At 51.1% G+C, this 15442-nt stretch overlaps 4 protein-coding genes and 1 non-coding gene across 5 annotated transcripts; 3 read left to right on the top strand and 2 right to left on the bottom strand.

Moving 5' to 3' along the window:
* Positions 1-386: 386 nt before the first annotated feature.
* Positions 387-458, top strand: BO85DRAFT_t261. The gene has a single exon. It is a non-coding gene; the product is annotated as a tRNA-Glu (tRNA).
* A 241-nt stretch (positions 459-699) lies between these two features.
* On the bottom strand, positions 700-2857 carry BO85DRAFT_453251 (uncharacterized protein). Its single transcript, XM_025661012.1, has 4 exons — positions 2465-2857; positions 1939-2371; positions 1747-1883; positions 700-1690 (listed from the first exon to the last, which is right to left on the bottom strand). Exons 1-4 carry the CDS (start codon positions 2755-2757, stop codon positions 946-948), a joined length of 1608 nt encoding a protein of 535 aa, XP_025511087.1. The 5' UTR covers positions 2758-2857; the 3' UTR covers positions 700-945.
* Positions 2858-3035: 178 nt separating this feature from the next.
* tor (putative TOR pathway phosphatidylinositol 3-kinase TorA) lies at positions 3036-11185 on the bottom strand. Its single transcript, XM_025665377.1, has 4 exons — positions 10564-11185; positions 9554-10505; positions 3797-9500; positions 3036-3742 (listed from the first exon to the last, which is right to left on the bottom strand). Exons 1-4 carry the CDS (start codon positions 10688-10690, stop codon positions 3353-3355), a joined length of 7173 nt encoding a protein of 2390 aa, XP_025511088.1. The 5' UTR covers positions 10691-11185; the 3' UTR covers positions 3036-3352.
* Positions 11186-11939: 754 nt separating this feature from the next.
* BO85DRAFT_523732 (SDR family oxidoreductase) lies at positions 11940-13698 on the top strand. The gene is made up of 6 exons (XM_025665378.1): positions 11940-12188; positions 12257-12336; positions 12402-12453; positions 12509-12641; positions 12729-13019; positions 13079-13698. The coding sequence occupies exons 2-6, from the start codon at positions 12315-12317 to the stop codon at positions 13583-13585; spliced, it is 1005 nt and encodes a 334-aa protein (XP_025511089.1). The 5' UTR covers positions 11940-12188; positions 12257-12314; the 3' UTR covers positions 13586-13698.
* Positions 13699-13805: 107 nt separating this feature from the next.
* Positions 13806-15406, top strand: BO85DRAFT_453254 (mitochondrial 37S ribosomal protein bS1m). The gene has a single exon (XM_025661013.1). It carries the CDS (start codon positions 13844-13846, stop codon positions 15209-15211), a length of 1368 nt encoding a protein of 455 aa, XP_025511090.1. The 5' UTR covers positions 13806-13843; the 3' UTR covers positions 15212-15406.
* The last annotated feature ends 36 nt before the right edge of the window (positions 15407-15442 follow it).

The raw sequence follows: 15442 nt of genomic DNA on the forward strand, positions 1-15442 counted from the left end.
TAGAACCCTTCCGCTTCTGGAAATCACCGGCGCAAGTTTCCCCCGCCGGGGTAGGGGCAGCGGGGATTGGTGCCCTTCCCGGGGAAAAGACTGGGTCTGGACCCTCCATCCAGCATCACCCGGATCTATTCGGGGAATCAATCGCGCTCAATTGATTCTGCCTGGTTTGATGGAGCGGATATCCGTTTATCACCAGATTATCTCTGGAACTATGACTATGACACCTTGAGAATATTGCTACCTATCCGGCAATTGATTTCCAGTGGGTTTTGGTCTCTAGACGATACCGTCAAAACAGCCTGGGTAGGTCAATTAACAGCGATATCTGGTTGACAGTTTAGCTTCAGTTCTTGGAGCTTCAAATTGCGCGGACATCTCGAATATCATCCATTGTAGTGTAACGGCTATCATACCTGTCTTTCACACAGGAGATCGGGGTTCGATTCCCCGCAATGGAATCTCTTTTTGTTTTTGTTCTTTACAATGCATCTCGGGACTACATTCAACAGTTCTAGAGTATGCAGGCAACCACTGCGGTCTCAAGGCTCGCCGTGTTGGCGATTGCACCAGTCAAAAAGAACTGTTACTTGTCGGACTGCCCTGGATTTTGCTTGTCGCCATGATAGCAATTGATAATATATACATGGGGTTCCTTTTTGGGGTGATCCAGCTGAGCGGAGGTCGGCAAATACTAGGTGGGCTATCTCTATGCCGCTTCTGCCCTTGCAATTTTACGGTGACGGCCAAAGTAGTACCGTGACAGTGTGAATTGGTAAGAACGAGATGCTGATAGTAGGAACAGTAATGGTTGCATTTCTGGCACTTGCATCAAGTACGCGACAAATAATTACACCCCGCCCATCGCTTTGCATAAACAGAACCTATGAACAAGAGTTGAAGAAAAATGCACCGGAACTATAAGAATCGCTAACAATCGAATGTATCTCAAGGCTCATTCTCCGCTTTTCCCGCCTTCAACGCAGCTGCTTTTCTCGCCCTCCTCTTCGCTGCCACCTCAACCGGATCCGCAAAGCCGTCCCCCTTCAGCCACGCCAGCGCCTTCCGCACACCCTTCCCTTGCACTGCGGATGGCCTCGTCTCGAGGATAGACCCAATGAGTGCCCACGCCAGCACAATGATACATAAGTCTCCGCCCTTCCAGCCCTTCCATAATCCGCGCTTGACGCCTGTCTTCCAGGCCGAGTCCACGGCTGCCCGGAAGAAGTACATGAAGATACCACGGCTGTTTGTGAGGAAAGCGAACGGAACGCCTGCGAGCGCACCACTAAGGAAGAAACGTTTGGCGGGAAGCGCAGAGCGTGGGAGAAGGGTATTCCAGAGACAGATGCTACCCCATGCGGAGCCAGTAGACGCTGAGAGGATGGCGGTCAAGGTGATGATCTTTTTGGAGAGTTTGTTGATGGAACTGATGGGCTCGTTCATGAGGCCCTTGATGTTGCGTAGAGATAGGGCTAGAGTGACGGTGGTTAGGAAACGAGCGAGCGGTGGGACTAAGAGGAGGATGTGGTGCAAGAAGGCGGTGCTGCAGCTGGGGCTGTTTGGGTGGAGCAAGGCACACGAGAGGCTGGAGATTGCTGGATGGGCAGGGCCGGTGATAGGGGAGATGGATGTGAGAGTAGATGGTAGCGTGTTTGGGCTTCCTGGGTGTAAGATAGGGGAGGCAAATGCCCTGGTAGACACATTAGTTGGAAAGGGCCGATTCTAAACTAGATTGCTAGTACTTACGGCCACCGTAGGTTGGCAATGTTGGCCAAGGAGTCCACCACATCTTCCTTCTCCGGCCATGGTATCTCCAAGGGCAAGGACTCGGGGCGGCCGCGCACGTAGCTGGGAGAAAGCCTCAAGATGACATTTCCAAACCACTGTTCGTATAAATCAGCGTATGTACCGTGCGAAGTATAAGACAGATCAACGAACCTTGGGTGCAGTCTCGCGATCGAAGATGAAAGCATGGAAGAGTTGGGCGCACGCAATTGGCATTAACAACCAGCTTCCGAACCATCGAGGTCGATCCTTGAACCACCCCTTCTCATCTAGCGCATTGAACAGAAACTCCAAGCTACGAGTAGCTGTGTAGATTGCTGCTGTCAGCCGCAGTTGCTTCTGTGGACACAACCCCAGCGCAAACCCCGCGATACTGGCACCAACTGCGGGCGCAAATCGAGACGTGAGTGCTCTCGAGATCCGTGGGTTGCGATCCCGGAAAGGTCGAGCATCGTCTGTACGGAGGTTGGCACGCAACTTGACGAAGAAGCGATAGAGGAAGCGGTGAAGGAGGAGAAGTAGTGACAGGGAGATGGACAGGCGGAAGTTTGGGGAACGTGTATAAGATGTGCGCGATGTATTCTTTCTGAAATAGATGCCGGAGATCAGCCACGCACATGAAACATCGCCTCATACTCTTGGTGATCGTTAAGATGCGTATACATGAGAGAGAACTTACTGGGATAGGTCGCCGCGAATCCTCCCAGCCACGACGTCAATGAGCTTCAACAGGGAGCTGGACAATACAAACACGCGTAACGACGTTCGAATGGAAGCTTCATTATGCTTGTTCTTAGACCGAACTATAGCCTCGAAAGCTGAAGGCGAGGGAAACTTGTTTTGGATGGCCGAGGGAGTGCGCTGAACGGCATAATCATGGAGCAGCTTGTACTCCTTGGCGCTGAGGGAAATGCGGAGAGCGTTGCGAACCACCGGATGGAGGTCGGGGTTAGGCGTGGAGTCGGACGCCATGGTGCGGTAAAATTTAACGGGTCATACGCGTGGGTCTCGACGATGGACTAAGCTCACATCATGAGAGACAGGTGATGGAAAGATAGAAAGCAAGGGACCGAGTGTGAGAAAAGGGAGAGAATTAAGCTCCAGCGTCCGGGGATTTGCAGCTGACCGTCCTGCGCGCCCGTGACCTCGGCTATTTCGCGCAATCACCTGAAAATGGACCTCGAGACAGGTTATACTTAGGTATACTTCAAGTTTTGTCAAAACTGCACTGTACCGATTTCAATACGAATTATTGGTAAAATCAAATTCACTGTCTATATCACAAACTGTTCCATGCCATGTTGCCGTTGCAAGATGTAGAAAGCAATAGTATCACCATGAAAGGCCCTTGATAATCCATGCGTCCCCATCATGGGTACATGACAAACAGGGTACCTGGGTGAGAATGATAAGGGAATAATGCTACATAGAAAGTAAGAACGGAAATTGTAAAAAACATGATCGAGAAGCTGAAAAGGTGGGAACGATGAATGATGCCATGCAAAATCCGTTTCCATGATTTGCGCCACAATAAGACCCTAGAAAAACACGAACGGCGCTACAAGAATCACCAGAAACTGCACCATCCAATCCAATGCTGACAGATGTTCTCGACACTGGTGGCTTGCGCAAGAAGCTTGTCCACCTGGTCACTGACGTTGAGTTCCTCACTCGGCTTGAAGTCTCTTCCTGTCAGCTTCTCCTTGACACGGGCAAGCACCTGGAGCGCTCGCGCGTTCTGTGCCTCTCTAGCTTCGTTGGGAATGCCCTCCTGTGCATCCAAGATACCGCCCTCAAGAATGGAAGGCCGGCGGTGACGAGAGAAGTTGCTGGGCTGTACCCCATGGTCGATGTTAATGTTAGAGACGACTGATTGACGGCGCTCGGCAGAGAATGGCATTCGATCTGGGGACTCGCGGATGCCCAAACGCCAGTTGATCAATGGATCGTGAATAAACTAAATCATCAGACATTAGCATGGATTCATCCATGGGATATGATATGTGCTTACCGCTTCCAAAACAGCCATCAGAGAATCCTTGTTCTCTCTCAAGACACGCATGACAGCCTCACAAGTGATGCGGTAACTGCCTTCGATGTTGCTGACTTCCATGGCAAATGTCAACATACGAGTCAGCCGGAAAGGTACCCTCTCAGGATACTTCTCGCGGTGCATCGCCACCTCGAAGCAGTCACCGAAGTCGATATGGACCACTTTGCCGGTAACCCTATCCAGAAGTAGATTGGATGGGTGACGATCGCCAAGGCCAAGAATGTAACCAACCATGGACATGACACCAAGGGAACGCGTGTAGTTCGTGCGGCGCTCCAGCCAGGCCTCCGAGCTACTACTCTTGAGCCATAGAACGCGGTAGAGGTCCTTTCCAGTGGTATTGTCCATGGCATAGCCGAACACCTCCACCTTCTGCATGAGTGTAAGATTATCATAATCCGGCGCCATCTGCAGCATAATGCGGTGTTCAATGTTCAGCAGGATACGTCGACTCTCTCGGTACTCCTTGATCAAGGCATGTAATGTGTCACTATTGGAAACCCATCCAAGGATACCAGAGCTCTGTGATAGCGGGATTGCAGGGAACCGTTGCACAGACAGATGCCGTTTGAAACTCTCTCCATCGTTATCAAGGAGTGTGTTGACCAGGCCGAAGAGTTGCATGACACGTTCATCTTGCCGGATATCTTCGTGTCCCTTGACACAGTACATGTACGAGTTTCCGTCACTGCCCTTCAGTGTCATCCTGCGTGGTCTCTTCTTGGTTTGTAGTACGTGTAATATGGGATCGAAACTGAGGATGCGAATGATGGGCCTGCCACTTTGGTAAGTACCAGGAACGGCAAGGTCAAGGTCATTACAATCCTTGAGCTTGGGTGAGACGTATTTCAGATCGAGCGTGGAGAGCTGCGGCAGCTGCCGGCTGATCTTGCGGAACACTGTGTAGTAAAGATCCCATGCTTGGTTCAAATCACCAATTTCTTCAGTCTCCCGGTAGAGCATACAGTAGTGCTTAGCCTCTGCAAGATCGCGACCAAAGGCCTGAGCAAATGACACCTCGCGCAACGTCTCGGCACCCTTATCGAGCATCTCATGCAGGGGCGCTAGAGTTGCAAACATGCCTTCCACATTGTGATCGCCAAAGTAGAGTCGAGAGGCTTCTTCTAGACCTTCATGCCAAAGCTCGTGCCACAGGACCGCGACTCGAATCAGTTCATGACTCACAACATCAGCTTGTTCCACGAGCTTCGCACTGTGCTGCCGCATGCTGTCCATAATGTTGCTAGCTGATTGTGATCGCCGAGCGACATTAGACTTCATTGCAACGGTCAATGGGTACACCAAAGCCTGAGGATGCACTTTGCCAACTTCAGCCAGCAGGCGATGAACAGCACTCCGCACTCGGATATTAGGTTGATTAATACGAGCTATGAGCTGTGGAGTGACAGCAAGCCAGGTGTCAATGTTCACTGCCGTGAAGCCCTCTGCTACAACACTGTTCACTTCTTGATCGCCACCGTGAGTGAACCAGAGTGTCAGCAACCGCAATGTATCCTGCAAAGATGAGGTCGACGACAATGAAATAGACCTGAGGAAGCCGCGAAGTGCAGGTATTACATGCTCCGTCACAATGTGTCCGGGGACCATGGCCATTGTCGTGCCATCCCTGCTGGCTTGGCTAGCAATCGTCGTAACAACTTCGAAGTTGGCCAAAGCCCACGAATGCCATGCTTTGTATGAATCACGGTTGTATTTGGTCGCAGCGGCATACGCATTGAGAACTTCACGAACGTGCTCTGGTCTCCAATCACCTCGTTGCAACGTTGTCTGCCATTCTCCCTGGCGGAGGTAGCTCTTTGCTAGTAGCCTTCTGAACTTAGCAACATCGCCAATGCGTTCTCGCAGCCCCATGGCATCCGCATGGTTGGCATCCGCGATACCGTTGACTCCGTTCACGCCATTGACTCCGTTTATTCCATTGTGATCCGCCTGCGATAACATGAGAGCATTGAACCGGGTAAGGTCCTCTGTCAGACCTGAAGTGAACTCCTTCAACATTTGAAGGGCTTCGCGCTGACGTCCGGTGGCCCAGTTGAACTTCAATCGGGCATAAGTAACTTCTGGGGGAGCGATTGCCCTTGTGCCGTTGCTGTCGGAAACCACGGTCTCCAGTGAGGCGAGTGACCGCTCGGCGAGTCCCATGCGGTTGGATTTGCGACAGAGATTAGCGAATTTGATCCACATGTCGAGGTTCTCACGAGGAGAGGTGACTAGCGCCCTAACCTTGAGCATGCGCTGCCATACCTCTACATTCTGTTGACAGCCGAGTAGTCGCTTGTTCCATGTCTGACGCATCGAATCCTGTTTCTCAGGATCGCCAATGTTCTGTTTGTACGTAATGATCTCCTCGAGCTCAGCAAGCATTTGAACACGCACAACAACATTGTAGGCACGGTTGTATGACTCTCCCAGGAGTGCTGAAAGCTCGGTATCCAATCCATTGCGAGCCTTTTCAATATACATGGTTGCTTCGTCAAACTGATTCCGGTGAATAGCAAGAATGGCACCGAAAAATGATCGATCTGGCGACTGCTCCTTCATTACGCCAAGGTAGGAATCCATTAATTCCCACTGGCCCCGACCCCAGGCAGCCGCTGCAGCTAGAGGTGCAATGGCTCTGCGATGTTCGAGGGATGCCTGGTTCCACTTTTCCTGAGCGAGGTCGGAGAGCACCTTCCACTCACCGAGAGCGTGAAGACAGCGCATCTTGCCCATCGTGACCCCAAAGGAATCTGGGTCTATCTTCTCACGTCGTTTGTACGCAGCAAGAGCCTCCTCCCAACGTTGAAGTTTCTCAAACCATGTCTCTTTGAGCTCCACATCGCGGTAAGCCTGCGCTTTTCGCAAGATACCAATAGCAGCATCGGATTGCTGAAGCTGATTATTGATAGTAATTAAAGCCTCCACTGCCCCCGAGTTTTGGTCTTGCTCAAACTCAAGTTCCTTGTAATGCAAGGCCTTCGCGAACGCGTGGCATTTAGCAGCGTACTTGCCTAGAGTGCGAATATCGATGGGCAGGGCCTTGTCGTCATGCTCCATGAACTCCGCCAGGTTAAGAAGAACCTGCAGGATTTCGGGAGGAATATTAGGTGAGGTGAGGGCCTTCTCGATCGACCGGACCAGCTCTTCTTGATATTGGTCATACAACTCGGTCCAGCAGGAAACAAAGGCCGCGTTGAAGAGATCCCTCGCTAGGGGCTGATAAATACCAGCCAAGCTCGCGCATGCTCGAAGAGCGGGAGAAGGTGACTCTTTCAGCAATTCAACGCTAAATCGTCGAATCCACTCTTGCCAGTCTTCACGAGTAGACTTTTGCGAGGCGTCCCAGGCATTCTTCAAGTGCTGTTGATTGACAACCATCTTCTTTTGTCCAATCTCGGCATAATTGGCGTCATCCGCCAGTGCCGCGTAATTTTCATCGGGATTCAGGTCTTGTGGGAGCGGATCGCCCTTTTGTAGCTTCGTCACCAAGATTTGGTAGTTGACATGATTGATCTGGTTATACTTTAGGACCTTATTCAGCAGATGGATGTAGTGATTGAAGTCCTGGCCCAGCTGGAAGATGAGCGCGCAGATACAGTCCATAGCAGCTTGTCGCAGCACGCGGTCGGTGCCTGCGACAACCCGAGACAGAGAATGGACCATCAATGATGCGAAGTCTGAGACGTTCACCTGCCGTGAAAGTTTGGTGAGGGTCTCGATCGCAGACTTTCGAATACTCTGAGGGTTTTGGGTCCTGTCAAAAAGACGCACGATAGAGGGAACAATCAGGTGCATATATTCCTCTCCGCTCGTACCGAATATCAAGAATGTGTGGAGGATCTTTTCCGAAGGTTGACGACGCATCGTCGTGTCCTTCTCAAGCGTGTCAAGCATCGGAGGGATTAGGCCTGCAAGGTATTTTTTGAATTCACCTTCCAAGGACTTGGCGATCGCTTCCACGAGCGAGAGTATTGTAGCCTGAACTTGGTAAGATGCTTCCCAGAATTCGCGGACGACTTCAATGATTTCCGGCAAGAAGGCTCGTATGTGTTGCCGCACGATATTGACCAGAATCGCCATCTGATTAAAGTACGATTCAAGGCGGCCTGGGGGTGATCCTCTGATGACCGATATAAACCCTGGTATTATCTGTCCAAGAAACGGTACGCATTTCAGACCAAGGGTCTTGAAGATCGTCACAATGGCATCAATGACTGCAGAGTGATACTGCGCGAGAGACGATTCACGCAAGATATTTTGCATTAGCGTGTTGATGACAACCGTAGGGTAGTACTCCTCGCTGGACGGCGTGAGACCTTGCATGATAAGAGCGACATCTGATACGGTCTGCACTTCATTGATGTGATGAACTACTGGCGCAGTCTCACTGATCTGCTGGTATTTGTAGGGGTCCAAGGCTCCAAGAATACCCAGCAACTTGATTGTCTCCTTACGCAGAGACCCGGTTTGCTCGGTCTTGATGATGTTGATGAGGACTGCGAGTAGATGAGAATATTCGAGGTACGGGTCAATAACGTAGCCGGAGTTGCTGGCCAGCTGGCCCAGTGTCTTCAAGGCCGCCTCGCGCTTGGAATGAGAAGAGAGATCCTGTAGCGCATCCAGGATAATCGGCATAAGCTGCGGCAGGTACGTTTTCATTTCACTGCCACCCACGTTTGCAAGTTCACCAACGGCCCTCAATGTAGTGGAAGCAACACCAGGATTGGCATCAGTTGCCTTAGGTAGCAGTGTAGTCACCATGGGATCAACATAGGACCGGATCAGTTTCGTTGCATTCGAAACAAACAGGCTGATCAACTGAGCACTCTCTTCCTTTTGGCGTGCAGTACTGGCGAAACCGAGACTCGTCAAAAGGTTGACAAGCAGCTTCCGCAGCGGTGGGAAGACGTAGGCAGGATTGACACTGGAAAGACGACCTATGATACAGATTGCAGCCTCCCTGACGGGGAACACTTCGTCATTGACGGCCAAGAATAGACAGCGAATGTTCTCCGGTCTAGCGAGGTGCCGATCAAATTTCCTATCCAGGGACCACAGGACAGTACGTCGAATGTCCGGGTCAGGATCTCCAACACCCACAGTCAAAAGCTTGTCAATTACCTCGCTCACAACCTGGATCGAATGACTGCTTGTCTGGTTGATGATAGGGTCATGAACAAACAGCTGACAGCAGGTGAGTGCTGAAGCTTTCCGAATCTCAGGGTTGTCATTTTCAACATAGTTGATCGCCACGTCACGCACGAATTCGTTGAGAATATGACCAGAAAAGTCGAAACTGCCTAGCGTGTGCAATGCAAGGGCGATTTCCGTGTCGGAGTGTAGTTCTTGAGGGGCGAAATCCCTTGCGAATGATGGCATTGGAGGTAACCTGCTCTCTGGGCATCCCAAAGGCCTGAAAGGGGTGCCGTAGAGAATCAAGCTTAGCATATCCAATAATTTCTCTTGAATTATGGGCTTTATTGGCGGGATGTAGTGAGCCATGTCGACCAGCGCTTGTGTTAGGGACTCGCTGAGCCCGCAGGCGAAGATGGGATCGAGTAACGCTTCCATGTACTTGCTGAGCGCCTGGCCTACAGCCAAAGACAGCATGCTGATACACTCGAACATTGGCGCTTCTTGGACGGCAGCTCGATTTCTCCTTCGACATGTTAGCTATACCGCACATGAATACACTGGAGCTTGAGGACTTACGCTTTCATTGCAAGACCTTCCCTGATGTAGACGATGATGCCATCGAGATATTGTGCGATGGCGACCCCAACGGCATTTGCAATCTTTCCTATAGCGATGAACGCAGCGTTTCGTTCTTTATCCCGTTTGAGCTGGGCCTGGAGGTATATCATGAATCTGTGAAGGTAGGTCTCTGTGAAGTCAAGGGGGGCGTAGGAGGCGAGAATCGGAATTGTCTGAACAACCTGAGTGCGGATCTTCGGATCACGATGATCCTTGAGACGGAGGACGATCTCACAAGCATTCCGATAGTGCTCATTCATGAACATGGCGCCCTTTAGGAGAAGCTCCTTCAGAACCAGGAGCGAGCCATGTATCCAATCCACATTGCTTGATTTGAGACCTAAAAGCGCTTCCTCGTATACCCTTGAGAACCATAGCTGCCGAACCTGCAAGTCTCTAGCAGCGATTATATCAAAGCATTCGCTGACAGCATTAGCCGCAGCTTCCCGTATGAGAACCTTGGGATCCCTCAGAGCGACCCAAATCAGCTCGAAGATCTGGGGAACGAAGCCGTAAAGAAGCGTGGGTGAGCCTTTCGCGAGTTCCCGGATGACGAGCACGGCAGCGAATCGTCGGCTTTCTTGTCGTTCTGACTGAAGGGCCTCTAAAGCAGATTGTATTTCACTCTCCACTAGCTCCGCAGTCAGAGCCCCGCCGGGTTTAGCCAAACGGCCAAGAGCCGCAGCCGCATAAACCAATACTGCATTGTCGTTGCTGCGAAGAGCATTGCGCAAGTAACTGGCGAATCGAGTGGTCTTCTGCGCGGCGTCCACACCTTCAAAATCTATCAGACGATCGAGAGCCAACAGGCCACCGATCTTCTCGTGTGCGTCATTTCCGGTAACTACCAGTTGTGCTATGCGCTGGCTGACCGCGTTAAAGAACTCCAAAAACTTCTCGGGGGACCAATCTAAGATGAAAAGCCAGAATTAGCGCTAGTAAGTGTCTGATACGAAGCGATGGCATACCTCGAGAGATAGCGAGAACGTTGTCGTAAAGCTCGTAAGCAGCTCGCACCCGTGTCTCCTCATTCTTCGACTTCAACTCGGCGAAGAGCCGATGAGTTACGTCCGTAATAGGACCTGCTTGCGCCATTTTTGCGAACCACACCCCAGGGTGGACATTTGAAGTCAACCTCTAGGGCATGTATGATGGCACAAAGGGAGCATGGGCGAAAGAGCCGTTGATGGGCGGCGTTGGAGTGATGCGGGAGGTGAGGTCGAGGGCGTTCGGAAATCGTGCACGGACCAGGCGCTTCTGGCCTGGGGCATCCGCGGTGGGTTACATGGGGCAGCCTAAGGTGTTAGCGACTGATCTTATCCTTACATTCACCGTCTTTGGAGGGATTATTGTTATGCCTATAGAAGTCCGTCAATTGGCTACTCGAATATGCTCGGCTGCCTGATTAGTATTTCATTATCCCTTCTAGATTCGTTCAACTTATCCCTAGGATTAGGCATCTCTGAAGCCAGTGCGACCCGAGCGTAAGTACAGCCTCGTTCACATTTTCATGTCGCCGAAGGAGGTGCCCTGAATCAATCCTTGCTTTACTGGTGGTCTTCTGATGCCCAATCTTAAAGCTTTGGATGTCATGGGACTGTTTGACGGTGAGGTAATGCAGATCATAAGCCACATGCACACCTCAAGAGTTATTGAGGGACTACGGAATCCGGGGCGCCGGGGCTTCCTGGCTTCGTCCGTACAAGTGTAAGCAGGTAATTGAGTAGTTGCCTGTGCGCGAACAGCGACAAAAGTACCATGATGTACGTGGTGTCTGACGAAAAGACCTAGAGCCTCTTCCCAATGATATGAAATACTTTGCCCTGGAATGTGATATCTTGCTGCCTGTCCCTGAATATTATATAGGCCGAAGATCCAAAATCGAGGGTGTAGTACGTATTTGCGCTTTAGTGTAACTGAAACAAGGACCGGCACTTACCACACGATGTATATGTGTAGTGGTTGAGTATTTTTAATGGCTCATTGAGAAGCTTGACTTCCGCCCCGCGCTTAGCTGAAGTAAGACGTCTTGAGACCTTCGCATTTGTCTATGCAATTCAACAAATTTAGCTTCCAGAGGTCATCTGGGAAGGGCCTAGTAGACATAGAGAAGCCCCTTATCTTGTCACGATATGCGGACCGATCTCTTTAATGCAGCGTTGTACATTATAGCCTATGACCAGATGATATTGGCTAATGTCGAATGGCGTAAGATGTTGTTTTCTATGACAACATTCGAGACCGCAGGGTAACTAGTACTAAGCAGTAGCTCCCTTTCGGGCCGGGGGGTATGCCGCCAGTAGATAGTGGATAAGGGACACGGGCATCATCCACCTTCCGTGAGGATCCTCGGCAATCTTAATAGCCAGCGCCTGCCGTAACCGGATCAGTGGCCATAAAATGAGGCCAGCTGGAATAATCACCTCACTGGCTTACATTTCGTCGGAGTTAACCCTGCAACGTAAGTACCATAATTCCGGTCCCCTGGGATTTGTAATCGAGGCGGGAGCCTATCACATCCGCACGATAATGGCGACAGTGGACCTCGGTGGGGGATATGACGGTTCAGGTTGAAGAGGGGTAGCAGTCCGGAGTAAGTATAAAGGCAATGGCGTGCTGCCATACTTTCCTTAGGTACGATACTGAATCAGACCCATCAAGTGCCCCTGTATACGAACCCAGCCATCACTTGACCCCCCGTATAACTAGTATAGCAACCATGCCCAAAGTTCTCTTGAGTGGTAAGTATCAAGTTCTACAGATTCTCAGACATGGTTTTCAACAGAGCTAACTGGTTCTTTTGTAGGAGGTAGCGGCTTCATTGCTGCTCACGTTGTTGACATCCTGCTCGCGCACGGGTAAGAGTCAATGGCTCAGATTGCTTCCATGATATCACTAACCTGGCCACCGCAGCTTCGACACCGTAGTCACCGTGAGGTCTGAGGAGAAGGGCCAAAGGATTCTAGAGGCTCATCCAAATACGCCAAAAGAAAAGCTTTCCTACGTTATTGTTAAGGATATCGCAGCAGAGGGTGCCTTTGATGAAGTACGGCTCCCTGTTATGCCGACCCATACCACCAATGCTTCCATGAAGTTGCTTGCTTCGTTCAATACTAAATCACTGCTCGTGTAGGCCGTCAAATCTGACCCGCCATTCGACTATGTCTTGCATACTGCATCGCCCTTTCACCACAATGTTCAAGATCCAGTGAAAGACTTCTTGGACCCCGCCATCAAGGGAACAACCGGTATACTGAAGGCAATCAAGGCCTATGCTCCAACGGTGAAGAGGGTCGTTATCACTTCTTCATTCGCAGCGATTGTCAATGGCAAGAAGCATGCCGATTCGTACAGCGAGAAGAATTGGAACCCGGTAACTTGGGAGGAAGCCTTGATCTCCTCTAATACCTACCGTGCGAGCAAGGTATGTGAAGGACCCTATGCTTGGACTTACATGAAATGAAATCTGACTCGTCTGTGCAGACTTTTGCAGAGAAAGCAGCCTGGGACTTTGTAGAGAAGGAGAAGCCGAACTTCGATATTGCAACTATCAACCCGCCCTTTGTTTTTGGGCCAGTTGTGCATTATCTGAACTCATTGGACGCCATCAACACTTCGAACCAGAAAGTTCGTGACGTGATTCAGGGAAAGTGGAAGGACGCCATTCCTCCATCCTTCACATTCCTCTGGGTAGATGTGCGCGATGTTGCACTTGCGCATGTTAGGGCTATCGAGGTCCCAGAGGCCGGTGGCCAGCGTTTCTTTGTCACCGCCGGTTATTACACAAACAAAGAGATTGCAGACGTGGTCCGAGAATCGCTGCCCGAACTTGAAGATAAATTGCCCTCGAAGGACATTCCGAGTGATTTTCCGGCGGACATCTACGGCTACGACAACAAGAGATCCGTTGATGTTTTGGGCATCCAATACCGGACATTGAAAGAGTCCATTGCTGACACGGCTAAGTCATTGTTGTCCATTGGCGTCTGATGTGATATATGTTGGGATATAATATGTACATTTCAAGAACAACCGGACCAGGAAGAAAGATACTATGGATAGGATGGAAATGATAATTGAAAATGCAGTGCTACTATTCGTTGAAATAAGAAAGAGGCTGCACAAGATGTAGTTGTAGTTTCCCGTATTACGTGGCTTGGCGCGCCTTGGGCATTGCAACCAAGTTTTCTCCAGCTTTCTCCGGAGATAGAACAATACCGCAAAACACCACATTGCCCAATGTCCGCCATGGCAACAGCCAGGCTATCTCCGACAGCAAATCTGCTGCGGAAGTCTCGCCTTTTCGCTCTTCCACAGGCTCTGACGCCACCCCCGACTCCGCCGACCTCGAAAAATGTCAACGAATCCGAGACCGCAACCCTTCCTCATCCTATCCGAGCGTCCATCGTCACACCATCGTCTTCTCTTTCTAGGGGTGACTGGGGTCTGAAGAGGCCTCTCCCCGCCAAATCGACGTCCGAAAGATCTTCCAGGCCCGTGGTCAGAGTCAATGCACTCGATACCTTCGAACACATCACGGACTTCGAGTCCGCGGCCGATCATACGGTGACCCTGGAGAAATTCCAGGAGCTTAACATGCCGGTTTCGCTCCCCGCGAGAGTCACTTACGGAACCAGCATCATTCCCAGACACCAGAGTCCATTCGAATCGCATGTCGACAACACACATACCAGCGAAGGCCTGAAGGAGCCCGGCGCGAGGCAGTTCAGGCACTCTGGGCCCTGGCTTGCCGGGCAGACGGAGGCCGAGTTCCAGGCATACTTGAAGAAGGTCCGCAAGAACAAGCCCGAGATCTTACAGAAGCTTCGCGAGTATTTTGTCGCCAAGCGCGAAGCCGAGCAAAGGAAGCAGGCACAAGATAACGGCCAGGATCTGGCAACTCTCCGACCTGTCGAGATCACCGACGAAGAATTCCAGGGTTACCTCAAGAAACTCCGCACGGATCCGTTCTCACTCGGCCCTGTTGTCTTTGAGCTTCTGGATCTGCCGTCTCCTCCGGCCGTACCGAGCAGCCGACTCAACAACCCATACTACCAGTCCCCCGGCAGCAAGCTCTCTTCCGCAGAGTATGTCGCATCCGGACCTCCAAGGACGCATCCCTCGGCGGGTCTGTCTTACACGAGATCGCATGCTTTGATCTACAACCACCCCAAGTATGGACCCCAGGCTCACCAACGCCCAGTGGAGGCACGTATCTTGCGCCCCAGAGGACGGAAGGGCAAGAACACGAAGGCAATTGCGGGTGTTGCTGGTATTGCCGTGGAAGACTTGAACACCGTCACCTTCACTGAGCAGGACTCTCCGGCTGGGCTTGCCTACTTTGACGCCTCTATCCCCGGTGGTGCTAAGTACTGGGCCACGCCCATCCGGGCCTTTGTCGACTCGGAAGGCAAGATTGGCCTGGCCTCTTACCGCGCTAGCGCCACTGCTAAGGCCCCCTACGGAATCGATAGCCAGAAGAAGCCCGGATCGTACAGCATCTCTGACGTGGCTCGCGGCGACCAGCGCGTGGTCCCGAGACTGGATAGACAGCGGAACGCCGCAGCAGAGACCGAGGAGGTTGCGCGGAACCTCATGAAGAGCCTTGGCTCATAGAGTACTGGCGTTGCATTCCAAACAAGTTTCGTCTCATGTGTCAGACAGGTTCCATCTTCCACTTAGAGAGTTTTGCTGTATGAATAGGTTTCTGGATGGTAAATGTATAGTTATTTCTTTGCACTTGTTCTCATTCCTTTGTGATATAAGCCGGCTACATCTCATTTGAAGTATAAATAAATTGCAACCATCAAAGATGTCTCAGTAAGCATTATCACTATAGATCGAACT

This window comes from Aspergillus piperis (assembly GCF_003184755.1).
Source record: "Aspergillus piperis CBS 112811 unplaced genomic scaffold BO85scaffold_25, whole genome shotgun sequence".
NCBI lineage: Eukaryota > Fungi > Ascomycota > Eurotiomycetes > Eurotiales > Aspergillaceae > Aspergillus > Aspergillus piperis.